The sequence below is a fragment of the Lepidochelys kempii genome, chromosome 1, assembly GCF_965140265.1.
Source record: "Lepidochelys kempii isolate rLepKem1 chromosome 1, rLepKem1.hap2, whole genome shotgun sequence".
Classification (NCBI taxonomy): domain Eukaryota; kingdom Metazoa; phylum Chordata; order Testudines; family Cheloniidae; genus Lepidochelys; species Lepidochelys kempii.
In genome coordinates this window covers 318,272,162-318,289,117 of record NC_133256.1, presented here as the reverse complement: position 1 = coordinate 318,289,117, position 16,956 = coordinate 318,272,162, and the positions used below count along the sequence as shown (strand labels likewise).

Genomic DNA, 16,956 nt, shown 5'->3' with positions numbered 1-16,956 from the left:
TACTAGAGCAGGGATACGTTTCTGTAACGCGGCATATCATATTCCTGATATCATATCAGTAATTATGTGCTGCACCATATGTACTAAAACTGGAAAGTAGGAATAGTATTGAACACTGGAGAACTTAGATTAGCACTTATGTTTGTAGTGACTCTTGCACTGATGCCTGTTGTTAGTGTTTGTGTATATGGCATTATAGGCACTTGTGTAAATAATATGATGTCAGGGCTTGGGCATAGAAGAAGTGTGTGAAACATGAAGCTAAGTAGAGGTAGGTGATAAGTTTCCTCCCACTTTTTTCCCATGAAAATGAGGCAGAAATAGAACTCTTGCCTGGATGAGTTTTACTGATGTGAACAGCATCACATTATGTAACAATACTTAATATTTTATGTGCCAAATATCCAGGAAACTGCAAGCTTATCGAGTAAATACACTTTGCACCCACATGTTTCAGTGAATTGTGTTTCCAGGAAGAGCTTTGGCTGGTGTCAAAATAGTGGTTTGTGTCAAAATGGTTTAAGCTAGATAGTCAAGGCCTGATTTTTTCATTGCCTGCACGCACTTTGTGTAAGCATTTATGCCTGTGCAAAGTAATGCAACCAAATCGTAATTTTCTACTCACACTGGTGGCAGCCTTTTATTCCCCTTTTTGCACTCACTTTGCACAGCTGTAAATGACTACACAAGGTGCCAGGGAAGGGAGAATCAGACCCAACATATATTCTAAATGGATCTGGATGTCACTTATGCCCTGTCATCATTTCTACAAGGTGTGAATGAACCAAGGATTTTTCATCTGGTAAGAGGCTTTTAGCGTTGAAGATTGACTGGGCCAACTGCCAATCTATGTACTAAGCATTGTCAATACAAGGAAACAATATGGCAGCTTGCTAGAGGAGATGCTGTAGGAACAGAATACTTTGTAGTTAGTTGTTAACACTTTTAACAAAGTGATTCATGCTAAGTAGTTTTATTTTAAAAATGCCTCTATTTAAAAATGCCTCTGTGGTTATCTTCAAATCACCTACCATGCAAAATGTTGTGCTTTTAATATTTTTATTAATCTCCCAAATCTGATTTTTACAAGGAATTTACCTGACTCTCTCATGTGAGAAAGACTGTATAATCTCATCAATGCCAGAAGATATGTCATGATTTCACAAGATACTGCTTAGAACCATGACCCTTTTATATTTCAAGCTTGAAACTTGCCAGTGTATAAATGAGGAGATACACAATTCTATTGGCTTTACAGGGGAGATTAATTTTAGCACCAAAGTGTATATATGTTGTCAATGATCCATCACTACTTAATTGTTACTTAATTAATTCCTTCTTTTACATGATGTGATTTCAATGCATGGAGCTTAACAGAACATTCATGCGCCAGTAGCTAACCTTTTAAAACCTCTGTGATTTTACTGCTAAATTAGCTGAAGTGGGAAATTAAGGAGTCTGAAGAAGCTAAAAGAGAGCTCGCAGTGGATAAAAGGTGTAATTACTTTGACATGGAGCTCACTGCTTAGCTAGTAAAATTTACTAAGGATCTAGCTTCGCCAAGGGACGTGACTTTCTTAATAGAGTTTTCTTACGCACAGAGCAACTTAGCATTACTCACCGTTAATATAAATGACATGCTGGCTGGCTTGGAAAGGTAATTTGTTCCTTACCCTGAGAAATACTAAAGTTGTTTGTATTGACTGGAATTTAAATGAAAATTTTTCTACAAATCTTTATCATACACAAATGTATGATTAAGGTAAATTGGACAAAATGTACTGGCTTGTTTTCATCAACGATTTACCAGCAATGTGGTGTTACTCATACCATTACATTCTATCTTCAAAGTAAAAATATAAATACATATTGCATATTGGATTTGAGAATTTACTTTTTTTTAGACTGAAGACCAGCTGGAAATGTCCTGAGGCCATGGTCTAGTGGTCTGAGCATGGGACTGGGAGCCAGAAACTCCTGAGCTCTAATCCCGGCTCTGACAGTCACTGCCTCTGTGGCCTTGGGTAAGTCACTGAACCTCTCTGCCTCAATTTCCCTAGCTATGCAGTAGGAGTAATAATACTTACCTACCTACATCACAAAGGTGGGTTGTGAGGTTTTATTAGATAATGACTGTAATTGATTAGGAAATTCAGGGTGCTATACAAGTATTATTAATATAGGCTCTGGAATTATACTAATTTCTCTGGCATTCATATAGCAAGGATAGATCAGGTTCCAGTTCTGAGTATTGCTAAACACACCTTTCACATTTCCACAAGGCAGCTGATATATATTTTTGTCACCCTCCCAGCTCCATCTCTGCATGTGTTTCACATGTGATTCTAGGATGTAATGCAAGGCCCCATGAAGGTAATTACTGGCTGTACTCCACAGTTTGGGAGTTCCCTGCAATGCTGTCTGAACACACTAGCCCTGACCACCTCTCCCTTTTCGTAGTGGTGATGTTTAGTGGACCTCCCACAGTGACGGCACAGTGGCATGAGGCTCTCATCTTCCCATAGGAGTTGCAGCAGGGTCCTCCTCCTTAGGAGCTTAAGGTGGCAGTAGGAAGCCCTGTCACAAACCCTGGAGAGGCAGAAGGGGTACCAGAGGGGCCTCCAATACTTATTCCAACAGCTAAGGATGTACCTGCTTGTATGTATAGGCTGGGATCACTGTAATCCCCTTCCCTGTGCTGCTACATACACAGTCATCTGTTATTGGCAGGGTCCCCCAGAGCTGTGGGTCTGGTTGGTAATGCCCTCTTGAGATGTGTGATACAGTTTAAGCCTGTCACAGATATTATTTCAGGCAGCCTACAGACTCATGCAGATATTTGCACAACCATTAGGGCTCGAAGCTTACTTAAGTTTTTAATGAAAGGTATCACTTGACACTGATTTTCTGAATTGGTGGGTGTTTGTTTATTAGGGGGAAAAGCTTTTCTCTTGATGGGTAGCATGTGTTTCAGTTTTGTATACTCTGTAGATTCATGCTGTTGGTGCTTGTGAATTCGAGCTATTATTCCTTTCCAAGGTCTCATAAGATTCACCTCTCCCAACAGAGTTCCCATTGTTCACACTGAGTGTTTCACGTAATGAATTTGTTGTATCTTGATTTCTCTGTCCTGGGGCTTGCTTCCTTTCTGTATGTGATTGGTGGCTGCCACTAATGCATAGTTGGGTCAGACATCATGGGTCAAATTACAGAGCTCAGAAGGTGATTGAAGAGATGGCCTTTGCTCTCTCCGTATACTGAATCAGGTGTACATTGGTCTGGTTCCCCAGGTGTAACTTAAAGCAGCTCTAAAGCTCACTCTAATTTATACTGGATGCTAATAGTCCTGAGGATCCAAACCAGTATGCAGATATCTGAGGGGCATACAGAATCTGCAGACTTGTCTATTTTCTCCTGAACACTCTTCTACACTGACACAGGCTAGGATCTACCATGCTAGCTCTGTGCCACTGAAGGATTCTCTACAGTGAGGTGATCCAGCTAGGGCTGGATGCATAGTTTTAGGGCTTCTTTATACCACCAGTGCAGTGCTAACCAGCCACACTGCATTTGAGAGGACCTGGGCCTCAACACAGGGCAATAAAAATAAACATCAGATCTCCCTATCTGTGTTACAGATAACACCTCTGATTATTAAACATGAAGTGATACACTTCACCATTTAGTATGATGTTTCCTTTTTGCATTACCTTCAGGCTAGGTTGAGTCCATTTTACTTTTAGGATTTAATGTACTAATAGCAACACTTGAGGGTTCAGACTCTGCAGAACATTTGCTTTTGATAACTTGGCCAAATCCTGGATTTCTAAATTGGACAAAACTCACTGGAATCTCAGTTATTGAAGCTAATAAGACTTTTGCTTAAGTAAAAGTTGAGTGATTTACTCCATGTTTCCATAAGAAATAATATAATATATATTTTTAAAGCTTATTTTCTAAAACCTAAATTTTCAACTAAATTTGACTCAATTATTTGACTCAATTATCCTGTAAAATATTATTGGAACTCAGTATTTGCAGAAAATGAAAATCTCTAATCCCCAAATCCAGAATGCTAGCAAAGATTGGGAGTTTTTCCCAGACCCCAAGGGCTCCAAGTTGAAGAGGGATGACAGTGAGGAGTTTTCTGTTGAGAAAATTTAAATTGCTTAGGGAGTATTTTAAGAGGATTAGCTCTTCTCTTTGAGTGCCAAATCCAGGTTCCATTTCAATTGATGACAAAACTCCCATTGTTTTAAATGAGCACACGTTTTGCCCCTATGAATGTGCATCACTTGGAGTGAAGTGTCTGATTTTAAAATGTGGAGTGTAAGCATTTCAAACACTTCCTTGCAAGAATATAGGGAAACTTAGCATCATTGTTCCCTTTCAGAGGAGGTATTCTCAGATACTAATGGAGAACCATGCTAGTCACATATTCATGTCTCATAGCCAACCTCAAAGAAAATGTAAAAGGGGTGCTCATTTCTGTATGTAATATTGTAAAGATCATTACAATTTCTATTCAAAATGAAATCAGTTTTCAGGATATAAGATTTTAAAAGATGTCTATTCTCTCTGAATTCTTACTTGTAACTGCCGTTTATGATAGAGGCTACATTCTTAAATAGTAGGTCCTGAATCTGATCTCACTACACTGCTGTAAGTGAGAAAAGAATTAGGCTTAGGCTACTAAAATCTACATAGCAATTGTTTTTTGTAATTTGCTCACCTACTGGTTCTAAGGAATTAGTGATTTACTACTGTTGTGTTGATTTACTCATGAAACCAGCTAGTTTAATGTAAAATAAGCTATAGGTATCTGATTCATTTCAGGTTTGCACTGTCCTTTTAAATAAAGTAAATAAAAAAACAGATTTTACCCTAGGCACCAGTGGCTGGATTCCCAGCTAGTCATCTATTTCATGTTTGTGTAGAATAGACTGTGCTTCTGCTAAAAGGAAATAACCCAAATAGTTATTTTGTTTTTTTCTTTTTTTGTACTTTGAAAGCAGAATTCTGAAACGTACATAACACATCTGTAACTTTGGCTAGTCACTGACACTAATGTAATGTGGCATACTATCAACCCAACCAATAAGTTGTGAAGTCTGAAATTGTTCACTTGCATGAACAACCTTAATAGCTGGTCTTGTGGGAGTGCCTACATTGTTAAATTGGCCCTTATGAAAATTACTTCAGTTTGATGTTCTTTCCAGGGTTCATGCTTCTGTAAGAATAAAACAACTTAAAAATATATATAATGATGTGGAGGCGAGGTTCACATCCATCCCCAAAACCAAAGGAAAACATTTTTTAAGAATCGAGTGCCGAGGATACAGATGCTTCAGATCAGTAATGGGTGATTCTGTCTCATGAATTTTTAGGAAAACATAGGCCCAGCAGGAAGATGAGATTAAGTTGTATCATTATTATTAATTATTTATGTATGCTATGTGTGTATGTAGTAGGATCACTACAAACACTCAGATACAGTTCCTACTCCAAAGAATTTATAATTAAAAGACAGATACATAAGTAGGTAGGGATTAGTGGAAGAAAAACAACAAGAGACAATTTAGGTTCTTAATAATCTATGTTACTCTAGCACCTACCGGCTTCACCTGTCAGGGACCACAGGTCTCAAACCCTGGGCCATGGGGCTATTAGGGGCTTGTAAATGCTAACCAACCACCCAGTAACCCGGTAACAGTTGCCAGGACTGGAAGCTGAATTCCAGAGTTGCCAGAACTCTGGGAGGCCTGATTGGTTCCCTGCTTGTATTTAAACTGAACACAGGAACAGGAAGTTGTCCATGCAACTGAGTTTCCCCTGCTGAGGGCTGCTTCCCCATGTTCTTCCCGCGCCTACAGTCGGACTGTGATCTCCCGGACACCTGACCTTGCCTGCCTCCTGCCACCTGACTCTCCAGCTGCTCTCTGGCATAGCTCAGACCCTGATCTCCTGCTATTTGAGCCAGCCCGGCTCCCATGTCAACCCCTGGGTGAGACCGTCCATATCCCAGTTGTGACACCAGCTGATATCGGGGCCATGTTGTGTTTGTACAGTGACAAACACCTAATGAGAGACAGTCCCAAAGTGTTTACAATCTACGTAGACAAGACAGATACAGGATAGGAGAATAAACAGTCACAGAGCAGTAAAGACACTTGCCCAAGGTCTTTATTCACTGTAAGTAGCGCTGTAACACTAGGTCTTTAAGAGGGGCTGGAATAGAGAAGGGCTACTAGGATGATCCAACGAATGGAAAACCGGTCTTACAAAAGGAGACTCAAGGAACTTGGCTTGTTTAGCCTAACCAAAAGAAAGCTGAGGGGAGATATGATTGCTCTCTGTAAACATAAAAGAGGGATAAATACCAGGGAGGGAGAGGAATTATTTAAGTTCAGTACCAATGTGGACACAAGAACAAATGGATATAAACTGGCCATCAGGAAGTTTAGACGTGAAATTAGACGAAGATTTCTAACCATCGGAGGAGTTTCAGAGTAGCAGCCATGCTAGTCTGTATTCGCAAAAAGAAAAGGAGTACTTGTGGTACCTTAGAGACTAACAAATTTATTTGAGCATAAGCTTTTGTGAGCTACAGCTCACTTCATCGGACATCCGATGAAGTACCTAAGGTGCCACAGATACTCCTTTTCATCAGAGGAGTGTAGTTCTGGAACAGCCTTCCAAGGGAAGCAGTGGGGGCAAAAGACCTATCTAGCTTCAAGATTAAACTCAATAAGTTTATGGAGGGGATGGTATGATGGGATAACATGATTTTGGCAATTAATTGATCTTTAATTATTCATGGTAAATAGGTCCAATGGTCTGTGATGGGATGTTAGCTGGGGTGGGATCTGAGTTACTACAGAGAATTCTTTCCTGGGTATCTGGCTGGTGAATCTTGCCCACATGCTCAGGGTTCAGCTGATCGCCATATTTGGGGTCAGGAAGGAATTTTCATCCAGGGCAGATTGGTATAGGCCCTGGGTTTTTTCGCCTTCGTCTGCAGCATGGGGCACGGGTCACTTGCTGGAGGATTCTCTGCACCTTGAAGTCTTTAAACCATGATTTGAGGACTTCAATAGCTCAGACATATGTGAGAGGTTTATTGTAGGAGTGGGCGGGTGAGATTCGGTGGCCTGCATTGTGCAGGAGGTCAGATGAGATGATCATAATGGTCCCTTCTGACCTTAATGTCTATGAGTCTACATGGACAGGATACAGTTATTGTAGATGAGAACTGTATCCTGTCCATATGTTTACATCGTGTACTAGCTAGTGCATGTGCAATAAAGCATGGAGGTGATTGTGCAAGAAATTGACAAATGGATGAACAAAGATGGGGAAATGTAGTGGAACAGAGGAGACTGAGCCAACACAAAGCTTGACAAAAGAGGAAGATTTGCATCTTGATTTTGTGTTCTAGAATTGTGGGCAACTGATGTGGCCAAGTTCTTGATCCACCATTGAATATCTTACAGACTCTTATGGGGAGCAGCTGACTACAGCTGAAGTTCAAGATCAAACACAAACACTTTGTGGGATTCGTATCTGTGACCCTAGGACAAATGGATTGCAGATTTTCTTTCTTTCCTTTATAGAATTAAAGTTTTCATGTCTGATCTTGACCTTTAGAGTAGGAAAAAAGCAAGTGAAACCCTAAGAAAGGAAATAACCCTGTGGTATGTTGTTTTTGACACTGTATAAATCAAAGTGGGGCACATATTTTTGTTTTTGTTTTATTTTGCGGGGGGGGTTAGAATACAAAAGTATAAAATGTGTGCTAAAATATTACACTCTCATTTCACAGAGAGGAGGTCTTCATGGTAAAAATGTTATGACATGAAGCCATTACACATGCATATCTGGTTTGAATAATTTTTTTTTCTATTTTCTGAATCCAAAACAAATCAAAAGTTTATTAAATCATGTGAGGTAACCTAGACCACTTCTTGAACTCAGTGACAAAATTACTACATATATAGAGGAAATGCAGTAGGTGTCACAGTACAGTGATTTTAGTAATGTATTAGACAAAGTGTCTGTCAAAACATTACTTGAAAAATTAATCCTAATTGGCTCATCATGTGGAGCACTGTCATTTCAACTGGAAGCCTGCGAAATCATAAACAATAATTAATGGAATACATTGAACTAGGGTAAGATAGACTAGGGAGTGACAGTTGTGTGAAAGGCCCAGTTATACTTTATTAGTGATATTTTCAAAGTCACAGGAGGCTGTAAGCTCCTAACTTCCATATTCATAGATTCCAAGGCCAGAAGGGACTACTGTAATCATCCAGTCTGACATGAAAATCACAGATCATAGAACTTTCCAAAATTAATTCCTAGAACATATCTTTTAGAAAAACATCCAATCTTGATTTAAAATTTGTCAATGATGCGACTCCACCATGACTCTTGGTAACTTGTTCCAAAAGTTAAATACTCTCACCGTTAAAAATGTACACCTTATTTCCAATCTGAATTTGTCTAGCTTCACCTTGCAATCATTAGATCATGTTATATCTGTCTCCACCAGATTGAGCCTGTAAGTATGCCCTGCATTCTTTGTTCCTAGATATATGCCTTGACATTTAGCTATTTTAAAATTCATAGTTTGCTTACACCCAGCTTACCAAGAGATCCAGATCACTGTGTGTCAGTGACTTCTCCTTTTCATTATTTATCACTCCCCCAATTTTTGTGTCATCAGCAAATCTGAGTGATGATTTTTTTTTTCCAGGTCATTAATAAAAATGTTTAGTAGTATAGGGCCAGGAACCAACCCCTGTGGAGCCCCACAAGAAAAACACCTGTGGTGATTCCCAGCTTACAATTACATTTTAAGACCTTTCAGTTAGCCAGCAGTTAGTCCATGTAATGTGTGCCATTTTAATTTTATATCTTTTTAGTTTTTAAATCAAAATATCGTGTGATACTAAGTCAAATGCCTATAGCAGTCTAAGCATGATACATCACTACTTATCTTTATCAACCAAACATCGAATTGCCTCAAAAAAAAAAAGAGAGCAATTTAATTTTCCATATACTTATGTTGACTGGCATTAATTTGTATTACCTTCTTTTAGTTCTTTATTAATTGAGTACCATATCAGCCATTCCATTATTGATCCTAGGCAAGATATCAGGCTGAAAGGCCTATAACTACCCAGATCATTCTGTTTCCCTTTTTAACTGTTGGCACAACCTTAGCTTTCTTCCAGTTTTCTGGAAAATCCCCATTGCCCCAAGACTTATTGAAATTCAAAATTAAGTTCCAATGAGCTCCTCAGCAAGCTCTTTTATATTTCTCACAAGCTATCTGGACGTGCTGATTTAAAATCGTAGTTGCTGTTGAACATCCTCATAGGCTTTATGACCAGAAGGGACTGTCATTATTATCTAGTCTGACTTCCTACACGTCACAGGCCACAACCTCACCCACCCACTCCTGTAATAGATTCATAACCACTGAAGACTACTGAAGACCTAAAATCATGATTTAAAGACTTCAAGTTACAGAAAATCCACCATTTACTTCAGTGACCTGAACAAGTGACCTGTGCCCCATGCTGCAGAGCAGGTGAAAACCCCACCAGGGTCTCTGCCAACCTGATCAAGGGGGCAATTCCTTCCCAACCCAAAATATGGTAGTCAGTTAGACCCTGAGCATGTCATCAAGACCCACAAGCCAGACACCTGGGAAAGAATTCACTTTACCAACTCAGAGACCTCTCCATCTAGTATCCCATCTCTGGCTGTTGGGGATATTTGCTACTATCAGTCACAGATGAGCCACATGCCATTATAGGCAATCTCATTGTATTATCCCCTCCATAAATTTATCTCAGTCTTGAAGCCAGTTAGGTGTTTTGCCTCAACTACGCCCCTTGGGAGGCTGTTGCACAACTTCACTCCTGTGCTGGTTAGAATCTTTCATCTAATTTCAAGTCTAAACGTGTTGATGGCCTGCTTATATTCATTTGTTCTTATGTAAACACTGGTGCTTAACTTAAATAACTCCTTTCGCGCCCTGGTATTTATCCATCTCCCCTCAGCCTTCATTTTCTGAGGCTAAACAAGCCAATCTCCTTAAATCTCTCCCATAAGGTAGATTCTCAGTTCTTCTGATTATCCTAGTAGCCATTCTCTGCACCTGTTGCAGTTTGAGTTTATCTTTCTTAAACATGGTAGATCAGAATTGCACACACTATTCCAAATGAGATCTCACCAGTGCTTTTTATAATGGTAACACTTCCCTCTCTCTACTGGTAATACCTTGCTGGATGCATCCTAGGATTGCATTAGACTTTTTCATGGCTGCATCACTTTGGCAGCTCAGTCATCTTGTGATCAATCAATACTCCCACTTCTTTCTCCACCTCTGTCACTTCCAATTGATACATTCCCAGCTTATTGCAAAAATTCTTGTTGTTAGTTCCAAAGTGCATAACCTTGAGCTTTGCATTTTAAATTGTCCCATTTCTATTGCTCCATTTTTGGGTATGATATTATAGTCCTTCTGTATTGACAATTCCTCCCAAATTTGTGTCATCCACAAATTTTATTAGTACACTCCCACTTTTTGGTGGGAGTGTCAAGATCATGAAAGAAAATGTTAAATAAGATTCGTCCCAAGACTGATCCCTGAGAAACTCCGGTAGAAACTTTCCTCCAGTTTGACAGTTCACCTTTCAGTATGACCTGTTGTAGTCTCCCCTTAAACCAATCCCTTATTCACCTTTCAATTCTTGTATTAATCCACATCTTGTCCTGTTCAACTAATAATTTTCCATGGGGAACTGTGTCAAATGCATTACTGAAATCCACATAAATTAGATGTATTGCATTTTCTTTGTCTAGAAAATCAGTTATATTCTTAAAGAACCCTTTACTATTGATTTTAATTTCCTGCACAGGACCCCACTCTGCTTGGCCTTTGGCAGTTATCGATTTTTTCCCTACACTTTCTAACCACCAAAAAGTAGCTTTCCTTGCTGATTCATCCCATCTTCCATTCTTTGTAGGCTTTTTTCTTTCTCTTAATAACCTATTTGGGATGCTTATCCAGTTTGCTCTGCAACCCTTTTACTATGATTTTTTTTTCCCTCTTGCTTGGGATGCAGGCTTTAGATAACTTCTGCAACTTTGACTTAAAGTATTTCCAAGTCTCCTCCGCGTTCAGATCTTTGAGTTCAGTTCCTAACTAATTCCCTTATTTTTTTTAAGTTTTCACTTTTGAATCAATGACCCTAGTTACAGACCTACTTTTGTTTATCCTTCCATTTAGTTTACACTAAATTAGATCATGATCACTGGAACTTCTATGAGGTCCTCGCTACTTACCAATACTAAATCTAAAATGGCATCACCTCTTTGTTCGTTTGGTGACTATTTGTTGAAGAAATCTGTTGGTTCTCTCATTCAGGAATATCTGGGTTTTACCATGATTATTATACAGTACAGACTCATTTACGCACGGATGTCGGGAGTCAAGCCTTCATGACCGCATGTTAATAGACCACAGGTTAAGAGGGCCATGCTGAAAAAAGCGTTTATGATTCACTTAGAAAAAAACTCCGTTATTTTCTGCTCTTTCTGGCTCGCATTTTTTTCTTTCTTATGAAGTTTGTCATTTCCCACAGATGAATGATTTCAATATTTTCCGCATTTTGCTCCTCCATAAATCTTACAACAGTTTCTACAGCACTAAGGGCTGCTGTGGCCAAAATTTTGACCTTTTCAACAATATCCTGGCCATTGCTTTTGCGGTCCGATGTAGCCTCACAGCCCGTTAATATTTCTTCCTTGGACAGAAATTCTGAAGTCGGGCAATCTTCATCCATCTCCAGCCACACAATAATGATTTCCGGCGACGTATCCAAACTAAAATCTTTTATCATTTGAAAGAGAAGTTTACCTTTATCCTCTTTTGTTTGCATGCATGTTTGTTGGACGTTTTCTTCCAAAAATCCTTCAAAGTCTGGCTCTTAATCAGTGCCACTGCTGGAGTTTTCCAAGTCTGAGCTGTCTTTGACAGAAAAGGCATCACCGAGAGCCTTCATCCAGCAGTTTTCAATGGACTTTTGTTTTACTCCGTCCGAAGCTTTTTTAACTAAATAACTAATTTCCTTCATGTTTAACTGTTTCAGGAATTCGGAAATGCCTGAAGATGTGCATGACATGATTGCCGAAATCAGCTCCAATCTATAATTGGTTTTAAAATTCTGAATAATGCCCTGGTCTAAAGGTTGCATTTTTGATGTTGTGTTGAATGGTAGGTATAGCACTTGAATTTTTCCATTGCTTGATACCAGTGATTCAGCTGGATGATGGGCTGGACAATTGTCAAGTAGCAAAAGTGCTTTGGCTTCGAGTTTCTTCGACCACAGATGCTTACAAACAGCTGGAACAAAGCTGTTGTGGAACCAGTTGTTGAAAATGTCTTGTCATCCAAGCATTTTTGCTGTTACCATATATTACTGGCAGTTTGGCTCTATTGAGGTGATTAAAGCAGTGAGGGTTATGAAAGCAGCCAACGAGAAGAGAAGCAAGCTTATGGCTGCCCGTCTTATTACTACAAAAAAGAAGAGTTACACAATGTTTTATCTTTTTAAATCCAGCTGTTTTCTGTGTCTCATAATTAAAGGCTAAAGGCTTCTCAGGTAGCAGTTTTGCAAATAAAGCTGTTTCATCACAATTATAAAGTTGTTCTTCGTGGTAGTCTTCATTTTGTAAAATAGATTTTAACTCGGTGGGAAACGTGTTTGCGGCTGATTCATCGGCTGATCGGCTTTCTTCAGAAATCGACACCTGCGCTATGCCATGACGCTTTTTAAAATGACTTATAAACCTCTTGCTGGCTTGGAATTATTCATCCCCCATTAAATTTCCAATTTTTGTCGCTTGGGTTTGAAGAATTAGCCCACTTAGCAGCATTCCTTTCAGCCTTTCCTGAGCAAACCATGTGCGCATGGCTTTGTCTATTGTGTGTTTTGCTGAATACTGCACACGTTTTCACTTAAGCCCCACAGCAGAATCAATATTTTGTACAAAGCCATTCAGTTTACATTAGTTTTTTAGCCATCCTCAGAGAGTAGATTCGGCAATCCCAATATCTTTTGAAACTTTGGCCTGGGTTTCTCCACTATTTACTCGATCTATTGCAGCTAGCTTTTCTTCTACAGTGTAGGAACACTGACGCTTGCCCTCTGCCATTATACAGTATTAGGCCTATGGTTAAAATTTTCTAATGTAGTATATATATTACTATATAACTACTATATATTATCTATCTCTCTAGCGTGACAATGACTAAGCATGAGTGATACGTCTTTACCAATATCAGTAAAGACGTACAACACGTTTCCGCTCTGCACTTCCTGTTGATTTCTATGTCAGTGAGTTAGTGAGCAAATCTGTAGCGCTACATAGCAAGTTCCTGTTAACGAGTTTCACTTGTCAAATAGGTAGCACTGGAAGGCATGGCGCTACCATGCGTTAAGCGGATCCGTGCGTAAACGGGTCTGTACTGTACTTGTCCACGAATTTATATGTAGGAAATTAAAGTCTCCCATAATCACAGAATTCCCAGTAATATTTATTTCATTAAAAATATTAGAGGTCTCTGTCCGTATCCTGACTGAATCCTCGGGGTCTGTAGCATACCCGAAGCACTACCTCAGTGGTAGTGGTAACTATCTGTTACCTTCTTTCCCAAAGTGATTTTTGACCGAAAAAAATTGAAGTGATGGAATGGATAAAACCTCATCATTAATACACAATGCTACTCCACCACCTTTACCTTTATTTCTGGCTTTTCTTGAACAGCACATACCCTTCAATACCTGTACTCCAGTCATGACTACCATTCCACCATGTTTCTATTATTCCTATAATATCTGATTTCACTTCCTGCACCAGGTCTAGTTCCTCCATTTTGTTATCCAGGCTCCTTGCACTGGTGTACAGGCATCTTACATGTTTCTGCTTGGATTCAACCAGATTCCTTGCCCAATTAGGTTCACTCATTCTACTGCCAGTATCACCTACCTGACTGTTAATGTCATTGCATTGGCACTCTTTCTTCTTGTGGTCCATTCTCCTTCCCTCTATTATTCTTTTCTCCATTGCTGTTTCCTCTCTTACTTGATTTTCAATATTGAAATCAGGCATGGAGATTACATGAGCATCTCACAGCTGTCTCCACCAAATCATCCTCTTGAGATACTTGTGGAATAGAAAAATGTTATCATATCATATTAATTTTATCACATGATATGACTACATCATCTATTTTTCCAAATCCAGAACAGAAATATTTATTGAACACTTCTGCTTTTTCTGCATTATTATTGCTAGTTCTACCATTTCCATCTAGTAATGGACCAATAGCATTGTTGTTGTTGTTTTTCTTCCTGTTCTTAAAAAACTCTTAATTGTCCTCTGACTCTGCTGGCAGTAGATTTTGCCTTGTCTTTCTTTGCTTCCCTTATCAATTTTCTAAAATGTTTAACTTCTGATTTATATTCATTACTATCAACTTCCTCTTTCTTCCACTTGTTATATATTATTTTTATAGCTACCTTCATTCGCCCTCTAAACTAGGTCATTTTTTTAACCTGTATTGCCTCCTTCATCAGCTGTGGGATTGTGGCTTTTTAGGCATCTAGTAAAGTGTTCTTAAACAATTCCTAATTATCATTCACATTTTTCTGATTAATTTTTTTACTCCCAGCTGATCAGGTTCATAATTGTTTTCAACTTTGTGAAATTGGCTCTTTCATAGCACCAAGTGTGTGTGTGTGTGTGTTTATATATACATATCACTGATCTGGTCTTTATTCTGTTTGCACATTATAAATGTTATCAAATCATGATTACCTGTACCTAAGTTACCATTAATTTTTAGTTGTATGATCAGTTCCTCTTTATTTGACAAAATGAGGTCTACTTGTTGGTTGGAGCACTTTTTGAGTTAGGAAATTGTCATATATAACATTTACAAATCCCAAGGATGTTTTAGTACTGGCAGCTTGAGACTCTCAGCATGTTACTTAAATGAAATCCCCCATAATCACACACTTCTCCCCCTGCCCCTTCATATTATACATAGGTATGTAAGGAAACAGTCATCCTGTTCCCTACTGTGATTTGTTTATCTGTAGCAGACCCCAAGTAATGCCCCATCAGATGCTTTATCAGTTAAGACATTGATCCATAAACATTCAAGTTCATTTTCTTGCAAGTTGTCAGTGAGTCAGAAAGAGGCATTGCCATTTTTGACAACATACCACTCCCCCTCCCCTTTTGCCTACTCAATCTTTTCTGAATAGGTTATAACTATTGATTTTAATGTTCCAGTCACAGGAACCATCCCACCATTAATAACAGCTAGATCAAATTTATGCTAATAAATGAGCAATTACAATTCCTTTTGTTTGTTACACCAGTGCTAGGAGCCTGGGTATAGGCATTTAAATTATTTATTCTCTTCATGTCGTTGGTTCCTTGATTAATTCTGTTCTTGTGCTGAATGCTCATATCTTCCCTCTTTTAACCCATCCCTTTTGTTATTAGTTTAATGCCCTCCTGACTATTCTAGTCAGTTTGTTCCCAAGAAGACTGGTCCCCCTTCTACTGAGATGAAGGCTATTCAAATCATACAACCCTCTCTCCCCATAGAAGGTGGATCAATGGTCTACAAAACCATGTTCCTAACCAGTAGTTAACCACCTACCTAACCAGTAGTTCACTTTCAGAATTTTCTGCCTTCTCTCTCTCTCGCTCTTTTTTTTTTTGGCTCATGGGACAAGAAGGATCTCCATGAAGATTGCTTGGACGTTCTTCTTCAGCACATTTCTGAGTTCTCCAAAGTCATCGGCTATCTGAGAGAGCCTGTGATACAGTGTTATTAGTGCCAGTACGAACTATCACCAGTGGATCCATTGCATCCACTTCAAATGTCTATCTAATTTTAGTCTGATGTCTTGTGTCTTGACTCCAGAAACACAGCACACCATCCTGTTGTCTGCCTGAATCTTTCAGAATGTTCTTTCAGTTCTTCTGTTTATTGAATCTCAGCAAAGATCATATATCTTTCTTGGATTACTGGAGAACTCTTTGTGGACAAGCTTGATTTTTTTGCTGGCTGGGCCAAGCTGCCATCCACAAGTATGTCCTGTATCCCTCTCTGTTCCTGTGGACCAGCTGTATCTATATTCCACACTTTTCACATTGAGGACCTAGGTATCGGTTGGAAACTTCTAGCTGTGTGCAATTCCTCTCCTGCCTCTTTTCTCTGGTGGCCATAGCCTGCCTGTCCTTGTCTATCTCCAGCTGAGTAGAATGCCACTGTGACCTCCTGCCTCTGGTGGTTACAAACTTCCAGGCCTCCTCTCTGACTGACTGCCTTTCTCTCCGACTCCTTGATGACCAGCTTCTTCCTTCCTGGAATGTGGAGTACTGATGTTTCCTGAATCTGACTATTTAGGAACTCATCAGTTCCTCTAATTCTCAGTGTCAGCTTTACTTGCCCCTCCAATGAAAGAATCTTCTGCTCCAGCACAGCAACCAACTTGCATTTCATGCACATGAAATCCCTTCAGTCTTCAGGCAGGAAAGAGAACTTGGCACACCAATTGCAGGTCACCACCACTGTTCCATCCCTGGCCATCTTGAAATTCCATGTGAAGCTGAACCTGGAAGGAAAGCCTCTCATACTGCCTCTCTGAACTCCCTCTCAAACCTTACTGTTAGCTGCCTCTGTTGTGGCTCTCTTGTCGCCTTGCAAGTCAGTGGAAGTTAGGTACCTAACTGCCATTTGTACCTTTGAAAATCTCCCTCAATATATTAATTAATTATTTGGAATAGGGTTGGGATAGTTAGCAACTTTATTTCTGCCCTTATGTTTTCTCTTCTCCGAGAGGACCAAAAATGGTA

General features: G+C 39.3%; 1 protein-coding gene across 17 annotated transcripts in view; it reads left to right on the top strand.

Moving 5' to 3' along the window:
* TAFA5 (TAFA chemokine like family member 5) overlaps positions 1-16,956 on the top strand; it is a 592,535-nt gene that overhangs the window by 486,670 nt on the left and 88,909 nt on the right. For 7 of the 17 annotated variants that reach the window (XM_073328341.1, XM_073328344.1, XM_073328343.1 and 4 more), the window contains exon 4: positions 1,905-2,024. The exons of the other annotated variants lie outside the window; for them this stretch is intronic. In XM_073328341.1, coding sequence (XP_073184442.1) covers positions 1,905-1,931 — 27 coding nt within the window. In that variant the 3' untranslated portion in view covers positions 1,932-2,024. The remainder of the gene's footprint in view (positions 1-1,904; positions 2,025-16,956) is intronic. 17 annotated transcript variants of the gene reach the window in all.